Here is a 14779-nt window from a genome sequence, read left to right as displayed (position 1 = left end):
TGAGTATTTCTTGATGCTATTGTGAATGGAATCATTTTCTTAATTTCATTTTCAGACTGTTCATTGCTAGCGAAGTCTAGTGTATTCATAGCTAATGTATGCTGGTAAGTTGATTTTTGTATGTTGATTTGATGAACTTGCTGAACTAGTTTATTAGTTCTAGTTTTTTCTCTTTTTTAGTGGATTCTTTAGGATTTTCTATGTACACGATCATGTCATTTGTTTTACTTCTTCCTTTCCAATGTGCATGCCTTTCCATCTTTGTTGCCTAATTACCCTGGCTAGAACCTCCAGGACTATTGAATAGAAGTGGTCACCATGGACATCCTTATCTTGTTCCCAGTCTTAGAGGAAAAGCATTTGGTCTTTCACCATCAAATATCTTGTTAGCTGTAGGGTTTTCACAGATGCTTTTTATGATACTGAGGAAGTAACTTCCTATTCCTAGATTGTTGAGGATTTTTCTCATGAATAGGTAGATATTATCTTTATTCCTATTTTACAAATAAGGAAACTAGCATTCTGCTCATTCTGACTCCAAAGACCAAGCTCTTAATCACTGTGCTCTCTGTATAGCACATGCTTCCATTTAGTGACTGTTTTCACTCAGTCTCCTCCTCTAGGTTCTTTCCTTTTTATTCATGTGGATGTCCTCTTAGCCCGCTGCACTTGTTATTCTCTCCTGAGGTAGGAGAAGGGCTTCACTATCACTTCCAAGCTGATGACTACTATATCTTCAGCACCCCCTGAGCTCTGGCCTATCCTAACCCTAAGACTTCTCCCCTTGGGTATCTAAAGTGATCTCAAACCCATCGTCTTCTTCAAGTGCCCCATTATCGCCCCTCCTCTCAAGTGGTGTTCTCTTTCTGTATTTTCAATAATTAATGCTTTTACCTACTCAAGCCTGAACCTGGGAGTGATCCTACGTGCCTCTCTCTCCTTGGCCCTTCCTCTCACCTTTTCTAATCAATTGCCAATTTATGCCTATTTTAACCTCCGAAGTGTCTTTGTAATCCATTCTTTTCTCTTCATCTCCACTGCTACTCCCTTAGGTCAGGCGGCCATTATTTCTTGCTCCTGCCTCCGGTCTTGCCCCACTCAAGTCCACTTTCCACATTATCAACAGAGGGATCTCTCTAAATTACAGATCCCCTGATTTAAACCCTTCAGAGGCTCCCTGTCGCCACAGCATGGCAAATAAGGTCTTTCCTCCTCAGTTGCATTTTTACACTTCCACCCAATAGTGAACTCATTAAATTTAAGATACTGATTTTAACAGCTGCATGATACTTCCACCATTTGGAGACGTCATGGATTATTTGACCGGTTCTGCATGTGCTGTCCTTTGCATGTCATGTTGTCTCATGCCTCACTGCTTTTTGCATATTCCATTGTGTTTGTTTGAGGGATTCTCTCTCCTTCCACATCATCCTCTCTACTCCTTTTTATCCTGAAAAACTGTACTCACCAGCCCGTCCTCTCTGAAACCTTCTCTAACTCTTACAGAGTTAATTATGCCCTCCTCTATGTTTTTTCAGAGCATCGTACATGCCTATGATATTGCATGCCTTGTCCTGACCTCTAATGATTTGTCAGTTGTTCTTTACCTCACTCTAAGTTCTTTGAGGTCAGCAGTCATCTTAGATTCATCTTGAATGTCCTCGTGATACCAGCATATAGAAAGTGCCAAAAAACCATGTTAAACTTACCTGAATTAGGCTTTTTAAAATAAACATCCTTGCTCATAATGGACTGTTTTCTAATATGTCAAGCAGTTTAAATGCATTTTTAAAAGAACATACTTAAAAACTAATATTTTTTTGGATGCCAAAAGTAACATATGTTTATTTTAAACTGCATGGAATTTATAGAGAAGCACTTAGGAGAAAATAAAAATTACTTATAAATCTACCATCTGGATATGTTATCATTTTTTAAAAAAGATTTTATTTTTCCTTTTTCTCCCGAAAGCCCCCTGGTACATAGTTGTATATTTTTAGTTGTGAGTCCTTCTAGTTGTGGCATGTGGGACGCCACCTCAGTGTGGCCTGATGAGAGGTGCCATGTCTGCGCCCAGAATCCGAACCAGTGAAACCCCAGGCTGCCAAAGCAGAGCGTGCCGACTTAGCCACTCGGCCACAGGGCTGGTCCTGATATGTTATCATTTTAATGCATGTCCTTCCAGTTTTTTTCTGTGTTTGTATATGTGTGTATGTGTACACACACATATGCATATATACACAGTATACACACATATATGTGTACATTCTGTATAAATGTATACATATAATATCTAGTTGGATATGTATAAAACAGTGTTATACATAATTTTTGTCACTTGCTTTTTTTTAACTTAATGTAGTGCAAACATTTCCTCATGTCAATAAATATTATTTTACAAAATTATTTTTAATGACCTTGCCATGTTCCATCATATGTATGAACTGTAATGTAAATGTATTGTTGAATGGCAAAAGTATTTTGGATTTTTCTTTATGGTAAATAATGCCATGGTGAACATATTTGTATATAAATCCTTGTGCACACTTTTGATTGAACACAAGTTTTTAAAAAAGTAGTTCATTCACTTATTTATCCTCTCAACAGATATTTATTGAGTAATTACTATGTGGCAGGTATTTCAAAGAAGTTATCATAAAGCCATTGCTCCCCAGGAGTCCTAATTGGGGGAGGCGGAGCTCTAGTCCACCTTAGGTTCTCTGGGATAGGAGCTGGGGCGGTGAGTTCCGGGTTGAGCATTCCAGGCTTGGTTGCTAAGCTGTGATTGTTTCTCAACAATTGGGTGGTGTTCCCAGGAGACACTTACTCTGTGTTATCTGAACTTCTTCCTTGTAGTGCTCTTGCCTGTCTGGTGTGGCAGAGAAGGACAGAAACGGAAACTGGAACAGGTTCAGGCCTAGAGAGGAGGTGAGTATGAACATGACAAATGAACTAGAAGAAAGGCAGTGTAAAGGTAGAAAAGGGATGGAGCCAAGGGACATTTCATCAGTAGAATCCTCTGTCCTAGGAGGGCTGTGGTTGGTGCTGGAGAGAAGGAGTCAAAGATGACTGGAAGCTTAAGCACAGCCTACAGATGGGGATGAGGTTTGGATGCAGAGAAGGGGATAAGTTCACTGTAGGATGTGCTGAGTTTCAAGCACTACAAGAAATGAAGTCTAAAACATGGAAATAAGGGTTTACAACTCAAACAAGACCTGGAGATATAGATTTTGTTACTCTAAAAATTTTAAACATTTATTCTGAACTGTATATTTTTCTAACAGAGTTTAAAGTTCACCAATTCTTTATATTCTTCCTGAACAAAAGAAGGATCTTAATTGTCCTGCAAACTCAGCATTCTCATCTTTTGTGTTGTATTGTCTAATGTTTTAGTTCTATCATGATTTTAACTCCCTCAAATTAGTGGTGATTATTATTATATTTTAACAGTCAATATTTAGATTTACTAACATCTCAGTCAGGGTCCTAGCAAAACAAATTATACATTCAAATTAGAATAATTCAAGGAGAGTTTAATAAATAAATTAAAGCAACTCTTTCTAATGAGTATGTGTGGGTGGAGATTAAAAAATCACAAAAGCTAGTGTCATATGCAGGAGCTCGTAGCAACCAGAGTTTTATCACCCCTAGGCCTGAAAGGATTTGGGGAAAGAGCAGTCATGGAAACCCAAAAGGAGAATTGTGTATATGGAGCTATCTTGAGAGAAGCAGTGACCTCAGAGGTATATACCCAGCGAAGGATCACCCTGCCAGGAGGAACCAAGAGGCTGTAGAGTCTGACCTGACCACCCCTTTCTGCGGTGTCCGATTAGGGCTCCCCGCTGGCAAAGCCAAATTGCAAGCCAGAGGACGAGGGAGCTTGTTTGATGTGGTCCATACTGGCCAGCTTCCATGGCATTTAGCAGAGAGAAAAATGGCGTAGGGAAGATCTGAAGAGCTAACAGAAGATATTTAGGATACCAAGTGTTTACTAGTTCTTAGTACATGATTAATACATTTCTTGTATCCTACCCCTCCTTTCCAGGTTTATTTTATTCCTTACTGAAGGAAGGAAGTATGCTAGTATTTTCAGAGAGGGCTTATGAGTAATCAGTTTCTTACTATATCTGAAAATGTCATTTTGCCCTTACTCTTGAATTATATACTGAGTATAAATTTCTAGATTGATAGTTAATTTTCCTTCAAAATTTGGAAGCTATTATTCCATTATCTCATCTGTTGATGATAAGAAGTCTGTTGTTGGTCTGGTAGTCTTTCCTTTGCAGTTGATCTTTTTTCTCGGAACCTTCTAGGATTCTCTCACTTTTATAATTTTTAATTTTATTCCAATATATCTAGATATGAATTTGTTTTTATTTATCCTATGAAAAACTTGGTGTACTTTTTCAATCTGAGAATTCATATATTTCTTTAATTCTGGAAAATTCTCAACCATTATCGCTTTAATTATCACCTCTTGCCCATTTACTCTATTCTTTTGGAGTTCCCATTAAGCGTATATTGACGTTTTTCATGCTATCCTCCATCTCTCTAAACTTCTCTTTTGTTTTCTTCATCTTTCTATATGTCTGTGATATATTCTAGGTCACTTTTGCTACTCTATCTTCCAATTCACTAATTCACTCTTCATCTGTATCTAGTCTACTATGAAACCCATCTACTGGGTTGTTTAATTCAATCTCTGTGTTTTTCTTTTCTGTATCTATCTTTAAAAAATATAGCTACTTTTTTCTTTTATGTAAAATTCCATATTTGTCTTATAGTTCCTATTTTTCTTTTAACTTAAAAAGTCTATTTTGTTGTTAAATATACAGAAAAGTGCATGAAACAAGTATGTAGACCTCAGTGATTTACCACAAAGCAAATATCTGTGTTGCCACCATCCATATAAAAAAATATAACATCACCAGCATCCTGGAACTCCCTATTGTGATCTTTCCTAGTCATTACTACCCTCAAGATACCATTAACCTTTTATAGAAATCACTTTCTTGCTTTTTAAATAAGTTTTACTACCTAAGTTTACATCCCTAAACATGGTAGTTTATATTTACCTGTTTTTGAACTTTTAAATAAATGCAATAATAAAGTATGCATTATTTTGTATATGACTTCTCTCACTCACTTTGTTAGATTTATTCATATTTTTGCAGAAGATTGTAGTTGTTCATTTTCATTGCTGAATAGTATTCCATCACATGAAAATTGTATAAATATATCACAATTTATTCCTTCATCCATTCTGATGATATTAGACATTGAGTTGCTTCCAGTTTGGGGCTATTATGAATAACGGCACTATAAACAGTTATGTACATGTCTGGTGCTGTAAGCATGCATTTCAGCTAGGTGTATACCTAGCAATGGGTCATAGAGAATGCATATCTTCAACTCTTAGTAGATAAGATCAAATTGTTTTCCAAAGTGGCTGCACTATTTTATACTCTCCCTAGTAGTATATAAAATTTCCCATTGTTCCACATCCCTGCCACACTTGTTATTGCAAACCTTTTAAATTTAAGCCATGAAATTTGGTGGGTGTGTAGTGATACATTTTTTTGTGGTTTTAATTTCCACTTCCATAATTCCTAGTGAGATTAGCCAAACCTTTAATGTGTTAATGGACCATTTGGATATCTTCTTTTATGAATTCCTCATAAATCCCTTAACCACTCTTCTATTTGTATTTTTCTTTCTGATTTGCAGGAGCTTGTTGTATATTTTGGATATGAATCCTTTGTTGATCTTCTGGCTGACATGTACCTTTACTCTGCAGTGTCCCTTTTTCACTCACCTACTTGTTTCTTTTGATGACTGGTAGATCTTAATTTCTCTCCCAACTTTTTATTTTGAAAAAATGCCAAACCCATAGAAAAGTTGAAAGAATAGTAGAATGAGCACCCATTCTTCTTCTTTCTTTTTTTTTTTTAAAGATTGGCATCTGAGCTAACAACTGTTGCCAACCTTCTTTCTTTTTTTCTTTTCTGCTTTTTCTCCCCAAATCCCCCCAGTAGATAGTTGTATATTTTAGTTGTGGGTCCTTCTAGTTGTGGCATGTGGGACACCGCCTCAGAATGGCCTAATGAGCGGTGGCCATGTCTGTGCCCAGGATGGGAACCGGTGAATCCATGGCCACCGAAGCAAAGCGCGCAAACTTTAACCACTCTGCCCCGGGGCTGGCCCGAGCACCCGTTATTCTTAAAGCTACATTCACCAATTTGCTAAAATATTTTGCCGTATTTGTGCTCATTCTCTCTCTCTCTCTACACACATACGCACCTGAATCCTTTCAAAGTAAGTACAGACATTTTATAGTATTTTAAGAATTCCAGCATATATCCGCTTTAAAAAAAAAGGACATTCTAAAATCGTTGTTATGCTCAGGGAACTTAATATTGATACAGCAAAATTATCATTACAATACCATACAGCCTATGGTCAAATTTCTCCAAGTATCCTCAAAATTTCCTTTATAGATGTTTTCTCTCCCGTCTAAGATTCAATCAAAGATCATCCATCACATTCTTCTTTCATCTAAAACAGTCCACCTGCTGTTTTTGTCTTTAGTTGTCTTGTAGACTGTCTCACAGTCTGTATTTGACTGATTGTTTCCTCATTATAGATTCAGGTTAAACGCATTAGGCAAAAATACTACATGAGTGTTGTGTATTTTATATTGCATCATCGGGAGGCAGATAATATCATTAGTTTCATTATTGGTGGTGCTAAGTTTGATCACTTGGTTAAGGCAATGTCCATCAGATCTCTCCATTGTAAAAGTACCTTTTTTCCATTTGCAATTAATAAGTAAGAAGTATGGTGATACTTTGAGGCCACATGAATATCTTGTTCCATTGATGCTCCTTGCCTGCATCAGTTATTTTGTTTGTAGTTGTACTTCTATCATTCTTTCCATATTTATTAGCTGGCATTCTTTAAAGCAGAATACCTCCCCCCTCACACAGCCACTATGCACTTTTAGTTCGAGTTTGGGCCCATGGGTTCTTTTATTATTTTTTTTAAAATTCAGTGTGCTTTAATCCATTACCATCATTATTCTTTTTGATGTTCAAATTATTCCTCATTTGGCTAGTGAGAGAACCCTTTAAGCTGGAACCTCTGTCCTTTTAATGTATCCCCCTTAATTTCTTGGCACTTCCTTGTTTCTGGCACAAAAAGATAGAGACTCACTTTGTGCTTTTCCTTTTCCTAACCTGTAATTAGCCATTTATCCAATCAGCCTTTTGTTTTAAAAGCGTGTTATGAATGGTATGTAGAAAGTGGGATTTGGGTAGTAGGTCTGCTCTTGCTACTGGCATGTCCTTGCTTCTAGGCCTTTTCAGTGAACAGAGATACTTTACGTCATGAATTCTTACTCATTCTTCCAATCAAAATTTGAATATCAAAGAACTCCCATTCCATATTTGGAATGCTCTTCTCCCATGGTGAGAATCCTGTTTCCTGAAAAGCATCAATATATTTACTACAATAGACATAATAGTTTCAGAATTGCTACCCCAATAATACTGTCAATAACAAACTCATTAAGTAAAGTTCAAGGCTTCTTTGCAGGTCTTTTTATCCTTAGAGTATATCCCACTAAGTATACAGTTAGAGTATTATGTTTAAAAGCTACTTGAATTATTTTTTCTGCATAGCTTTATAACCAGTTTAGTATGTGTTAGATTAATTTATTTCTCTTGTATTCATTTTTAGGGTTTGCCTTTTTTGGTCCATTTGGACTCATTTTGTTTTTGAATAGGTAAAGCATTTACATGGTTGAAAAATCAAAATGTTATAAAGCACTAAAGCCGGGGAAGTCTTAATCTCATCCTTATCCCTTCCTTTCTCTTCCTACACACCCCAATAGTAACCATTTCATTAGTTTCTGGTTTATCCTTTCTCTGTATTTGTCTTCAAAAATAAGCAAAACTATACACATATGTAGGAATATATGCCTTTCCTTTTCTTTTAATTTTCCTGTATCCTTTTGTCTGAGATGTATCTCTTATAAATAGTATATGATTGTTTTTCTATTTTTAATCCAGCCTAGCAATCTTTTTATTTTAATTGAAACGTTTAATATATTTACACTGAATATAATTACCAATATAGTTAGACTTAAATCTACCTTCTTTTAAAAGCATTTTCTAAATATACCACCCATTCTGTGTCCCTAATTTCTCTACTTTCTTGCCTTCCTTTGGACTGAGTCATTTAAAAATCATTCTATTTTACCCTTCTATTACTTTGATAGTTATACATTCTTTTACACTTCTTATAGTGGTTATTTTAGACTCTACATAGAGTACAACATACATCATGCAATTTCCTTACTATCTTCTGGCATCTTTTGTTGTTGTTGAGAACCTAGCTGTCAATAATCTGATTGCTATTCCTTTGTAGATAATTTGTGTTTTATTCTAGTGGCTCTAGAACTTTTATGTTTATCCTCGATGTTCTGCAGTTTCACTGCAGAACACTAATAAAACATCATTTTATCTTTATCCTGGTGAGTTCTTAGAGTGCACTTTCCATATGAGGATTCTTGTCTTTTTTTCAATTCTGAAAAATTCTCAACTATCTTTAGATATTACCTTCCTTCTATTCTTCTGGAACTCCTCTCAGTCTGTCCTCCAAATCTGCTAATTATTCTTTTATTAAAAATTATTTTATTTTTTGGCATTGCATACTAGGTGAATTCCTCAGAACTATTTTCCAATTTACTAATTCTCTCTTTCTTTTCTTGAGGAGGAGTGGCCCTGAGCTAACTGCTGCCAATCCTCCTCTTTTTGCTGAAGAAGACTGGCCCTGAGCTAACATCTGTGCCCATCTTCCTCTACTTTATATGTGGGACGCCTACCACAGCATGGAGTGCCAAGTAGTGCCATGTCTGCATCTGGGATCTGAACTGACAAACCCTGGGCTGCCAAAGTGGAACGTGTGCACTTAACCGCTGTGCCACCGGGCTGGTCCCACTAATTCTCTCTTTAACTGTGTTCAGTCTTGATTATATCCTATTTATTGAGATTCAAAATTTTAATGCTTATTTTTTTTTTTTCTGAGGAAGATTAGCCCTGAGCTAACATCTGCTGTCAATCCTCTTTTTGCTGAGGAAGACTGGCCCTGAGCTAACATCCGTATCCATCGTCCTCTACTTTATATGTGGGACGCCTACCACAGCATGGCTTGCCAAGTGGTGCCATGTCCACACCTGGGATCCGAACCAGAGAACCCTGGGCTGCCAAAGCGGAATGTTTGAACTTAACTGCTGCACCACCGGGCTGGCCCCAAATGCCTATATTTTTTAAAGATTTTTATTTTTTCCTTTTTCTCCCCAAAGCCCCCCGGTACATAGTTGTATCTTCTTCGTTGTGGGTCCTTCTAGTTGTGGCATGTGGGATGCTGCCTCAGCGTGGTTTGATGAGCAGTGCCATGTCCGCGCCCAGGATTCGAACCAACGAAACACTGGGCCGCCTGCAGCAGAGCGCGCAAACTTAACCACTCGGCCACGGGGCCAGCCCCCAAATGCCTATATTTTTAATTTTCAAGTTTTTTGTTTCTTTTTCATATCTATGAATTCTTATTTGATTCTGTCTGTTTTTATTTTATAATATCTTGTTGTTTTAAAATGGAAACTACGTCCTCATTTTTTTTTTAACATCCTAAGTATATTTATTTGATGATGAGGAGGAGGGTGATGGTGATAATGATTACAATTATTATTATTTTTTTAAAGTCTTTGAGAGACTGTTTTATAAAATTAATCCCCTCTGGAGTAATTTCATGTTCTAACAGTTGATTTTGTTGGCTGTCTTTCATAACATTGGATTTCTATATGTCTTTGGGAATTTGGGTTTGTTCATTTTAAGCAGCATCTCCTTAGTTCTCTCTCCCTTCCCCTCTCTCTCCCCATCTCTGGATACACTTCCTTCCCATTGTTGTTTTTGGTTATCTCATTTGCACCCATACTCCTGATCTGATCCAGAATCTTGTCTCAAAGTGGCAATAAAGAGCTCCTCTCCTATGGAGATGTGGGGATGCTGTGGATCCAAGTGGCATGCCAACAGTTTCTAATTGAGAATAATAGTAATAATAATCATAATGATGATGATGATAATAAACAATATTTATTGATTTCTTACTGTATGCCAGGCACTGTTCCACATATATTGTCTGATGTAATGCTTCTAACAACTTTATGAGGTAAACGATACTACTACTATTACTGTGAGGACCATTTTATAAATGAGTAAAATAAGACATGTTAAATAATATCTTTAAGAAAGATAAACCAGAACATTTACATAAATAAATAAATTATCCTTGCTGGTAGTAGATAAACTGAGCCCAGACTACATCAATTTCCTGTTGTTGCTGTTGTTGTGGTTATGGTTGTGGTTGTTTTTCTATCACTGTTAATCAAGGTTATATGTAACTGGAATGTAAGTTTGTAGTTTATAGTAATCAATTTTTCACAGTCCTGTGGATAAGCCTCCCCTACCCCCATCCAGCTCTCAACCACAGAAGGCACTTTGTGATCTCAAGGGAAAAGACGTGATTCAAAGGGCAGGCTGAGATCCTGAAATTTGATATGTAATAGCACATATCTCATCTCTTGATTCTCATGTTAATTTTTATTATGCTTATTTTTCATATGAAGAAGTAGCGTCTGGATGAGTTAAGTGAATTGCCTAAGGACGTATTGCTAGTGAGGGGCGGAGTCTGAGTCAAGAGGCAAACTTGTGTCTTCTCATTCTTTGCTTGTTTTTATCATACTATGACACCTACCTCTGAGGAAACACCCACCTCCGGTAAGAGAGGAACAGCTCTCCTTCCTCGCTCTCTTTATTTCTTACAGAGATGTTTATAGTTATGGTAGGTTCCTCAGAGACCACTGAAAGGGACATCTCAGGAAGGAACATCAAGAACTTTAAGGAGGAACTCCAAGTTGCTGGTCAGGTGAGGACATCTCAGACATCTTTCTGGCTCCAGCCAGTGTAGGACCACCTCCATCAAGGTGGCTAGTTGGGCGCGTACCCATTGTGCCAGGAGAGTGGGAGGAATTTCTAGTCAGCAGAGCATACTTGGTCCAGTCTATTTACAGCCCAGGTCTGGTTCCCACGTCCCTAGTCTGACCCATGCCTTCTCCACACCCTCAACCTCTTTAATTGTTGTTGAGAACCAAGCTGTCAGTCTGGATGTTATTCCTTTGTACGTAATTTGTATTTTATTCTAATGGCTCTAGAATTTTAATTTTTGTCTTTGATGTTCTGCAGTTTCAGGTCTGGCTTTAATCCTCTCCCTAGATTCACTCCTCGTCTTCCTTTCTCTATCAGGAATTGTTATTCTCTTTGCTATCTCCATCCTTCAACCTTTCTCGCTTCTTGAGTCCATCTCTCCTATAGTTGTCAGCAGATAATGTCTTACAAACCCTCAAGTTGCTGGAAGTTAAAATCCTAAATAACAAGATGGCAAGTCCACTATGCCAGAATGTGACAGGTATCATCGTGGACTACCTGAGGACAATGGTGAGGAGCCCATGCCTCTGGGTTGGGGCTGTAGGAGAAAAATGATCCCTGGTCTGAGCCCAAGAGTTTCTTTCTGATGGATAATGACATTTGGAAACTAAGTGGGATCTGGGATATGAGTACCTCAAGCTTCTAAACAGTTTGCTAAAGCTCATATCTTGTACCTTAAGCATGTCTCAAGACTGTGACCTAGAAGAATTGAAGATACAGTAATGAAGTGAAGGGCTGAGGTGGGAGAAGTGAGATGGAAAGAGGAGAAGCATTTGGCCTACTGACCTCAAAGTCTGTCTGGGGTCCTCAGATTGTGTCCTAAATCTCCTCCTAGCATACCTTAGGCAGTCACCTTTGTTATCGCATCTCAACTAGTCATCTTAATCTATTTACTAACCTATTTAAATCCACCCACCTGTCTGCTAGTCCACCTTTAGACTGAACATTCAGACATATACCTATCTGTCTATCTAGCCACATCCTCTTGTACTTACTTTCGTGACAGTAGGTTAATCTGGTTTCTTATTTCCCTGGTTGACTACCTACCTATAAGGTGTCTTTCTTCCACTTTACCTGCCTTCCTTGGCATGTCTGTCTTCTGATCAAGCCCTCTGACCTACCAGGGAGTTTCCAAAGTTGCTTGCACAATCTACCCACCTTCCTGATGTTTCACTTGCTGCTGTAGGGGAAGCTCTGTGCTCTGGAAACCCCAATCCCCATTTCCACCCCAACACACAAGCCAGAGACTTTCCAGACTTCTTGTCTTCCTGTCCTCTTGCACACTCTAGGAAGCTCTGTCTCTCCATCACTGGGAAGGTGCATGTTGGATGGAGTGGTAGGGTAAGGTAGAGGAGTTCCTGCCCTCTAGACAGCAGAAAATCACTTATTTACCAAAGCTGATTCTCAGGAGCTGTGGACTCATCATGGGGATTAGCCTTGGAACAGTTAGTCTTTCTCTTTCCAGAAGCCAGAGGGAGAAGTGGAGGAGAGATGTACTGCGGTCCTAGTGGCTGTGGGGTCCCAGTTCCCAGGAATGGTCATTGTCAAGCTGTGGGACAGATTGCATCTGCACAACATGCCCCCAAGAAGCCTTCTGGTTGCAGTAGGAAAACTCAGCAGCTGCCAGGGTATGAACCTCTGTGGTGGAAGAGTTAGCCTGAGGACAGAGGCAGCAGGGCATGGGGGTGCTATATGGACTCTAGACTAGCATTATCCTCCTGACTCCTCTCACTGGACATCTCCACTTAGTTCAGTCATGGGTGTATGTAGTGGGGAGAGGGACATACCAGGATATCTGCGGGGTTGGTGGGAACTCAGGATGGAGGTCCTGGAGATAAAGGATGGGCATATTAGAACATAGTGGCTCTCTTTCCCATTCTACTCCCCTCCCTCAATCACAAAGTGTGAAAAAAAATCAAGTCAATGGGCAAATGACAGGACTTACCCTTTCTTTAACACTTGGAGCTGGGACCAAAGAGAGGCTAGGGGAGGTCAGCTGGCCTTCTGGGCATTAGGTTCAAAATGACAAGGCATGTGGGTTGGGCTGCACGGCAAGCCCAGAGAACACAGTGATAGAAGCTGGAAATGTGTCTCCTGGTCTAATCGGGGCAAATGTTCTCACAATCAACCTCAGACAGCACAGCTCTTTGTTTCCTTAACAGTCCTTAGAAGGGAGCATGCATGTGTAGGCTGTGGCAATACCTTACGTTTGTAGGCTGTATTGACACCCGTTATTAAGCGTAATCTTCCCAGAAGCCCTGTGAAGTGGTCACGTGAGGAAGTGTGGTCCTATTAAACAGTGGAGGAAGCTGAAACTCAGATAAATTAAGTCACTTGCTTTGGTTGACCAGACTCTTTGGAGGCAGAGTAAGATCAGAACCTGGGCCTCCTAGCACCTAACCGATAACGTTTCCTCCACTAAGGCTGGGAGGCTCCCCTCCATTGGATAGGGATGTCTTTCTTGTACTCTCCCTCCCAGGTACAGCCTCCCACATTGGTGCCACATGGGAACATATCCTGCACCTTCTGAGGATGATCCATGAAGAGGATGACATGTTGGTGATATGTCATGGTGAGGGTCACAAAGGGTCTGGGCAAGGCTCTGTTGGAATTGGAGAGGGAGGAAAGAAGGGCAAGAAGAGACTGGGTTCCTCTGAATGTGGATCCCGGAAGGCTGAGAAAGGGGCAGGAGATGACAGAGCAGGCCAGGCATGTGCAGATACTCTTCTCCATCTGATCTTTCTTGGCCTGGTTTGGGGCAAGGACTAAGCTTGATAGGGATGCTGTGGGTATTGACAGCCTCATCCACTTTCCCTGGCCCTGCTGGGTGGACCTTGCAGTCGGAAAGGAAAGATAGTTGGGGAGTGGGTGAATGGGTTGGTCTTTCCCAGCACAGGACCCCAGAGGCCCTTTTAGAGTTGGAGATGAAAGGAATATGCCCACATGTGTGTATGTTTCCCTTTGTGGGAAGGGAAAGGTGATGGGCAGCTCCAACTCCCTGCTCCCCTCACAGTGCTCCACGGATTGGTCATCAATGCTCGGAAGCATCTGGATCTAGGTGCTAATGATGATGAAGTGATGGACATCACACAAGAGGGAGTGTCCATCAAGGCCTACAATACCTTCCGGGTTCTCTTCAGCCGTTGGTCCCTGAAGAGCAAGAACAAGTAGGAGTGGGAGATATAGCAGGGATTGGGTGGATGGACTGAAGGAGTGAGGCTTGATCCAAAGGCGGGGCAGGGTAGTGTCTGTCCACTTGCTGGTGGAAGACTGACTCCAGGAGAGCAGGGTGACTCTCCTCAGGCTCTTCTTCCCATTCTCCAGAAAAGGGTACAGTCGGAAAATCCTCCACTGTCTATGCACTTATTTTGTTAAGCATGCAATTTACACTTGTTGATTACTCTCATTTGCCAGGCACTGTGCTAGGCCTTGGGAATAGAAAGAGGAATAAGGAAAAGCCCCTGAGGGCCTGTCCTGCCTTCATCCCTGAGCTGAGGCAAGTTTGTTGTGTCTCTTTGAGCACAGGTGACAGAGCAAGTTCTGGAGATAATTGGCCACCTCTTCTTTCTCATGGCACCAGGCAAACTCAGAAACCAAGTGAACGAGTTAATCCGATGGTTAATGACTTTGATATCTGCAAAAGTGAAGCCTTGCTACATTTCTCAGGTGATTGGGGTGGGAGTGAGAAGGAAATTTAACTAATTCATGCACTCTATTTTTATTGAGTAGTTAATGCT

General features: G+C 39.7%; 1 protein-coding gene across 3 annotated transcripts in view; it reads left to right on the top strand.

Moving 5' to 3' along the window:
• The window catches only part of LOC102148677 (uncharacterized), a 49010-nt gene that overhangs the window by 14008 nt on the left and 20223 nt on the right, over nucleotides 1-14779 (top strand). For 2 of the 3 annotated variants that reach the window (XM_070270857.1, XM_070270858.1), the window contains 5 exons: nucleotides 2857-2928; nucleotides 12508-12670; nucleotides 13522-13614; nucleotides 14056-14209; nucleotides 14568-14708. In XM_070270857.1, coding sequence (XP_070126958.1) covers nucleotides 2857-2928; nucleotides 12508-12670; nucleotides 13522-13614; nucleotides 14056-14209; nucleotides 14568-14571 — 486 coding nt within the window. In that variant the 3' untranslated portion in view covers nucleotides 14572-14708. Of the gene's footprint in view, nucleotides 1-55; nucleotides 105-2856; nucleotides 2929-12507; nucleotides 12671-13521; nucleotides 13615-14055; nucleotides 14210-14567; nucleotides 14709-14779 lie in introns of all 3 variants that reach the window. The other variant, XM_070270859.1, reaches the window with a different exon arrangement.

The sequence above is a fragment of the Equus caballus genome, chromosome 6 (assembly GCF_041296265.1).
Source record: "Equus caballus isolate H_3958 breed thoroughbred chromosome 6, TB-T2T, whole genome shotgun sequence".
Taxonomy (NCBI): domain Eukaryota; kingdom Metazoa; phylum Chordata; class Mammalia; order Perissodactyla; family Equidae; genus Equus; species Equus caballus.
This window is presented reverse-complemented; position numbering and strand designations above follow the sequence as displayed.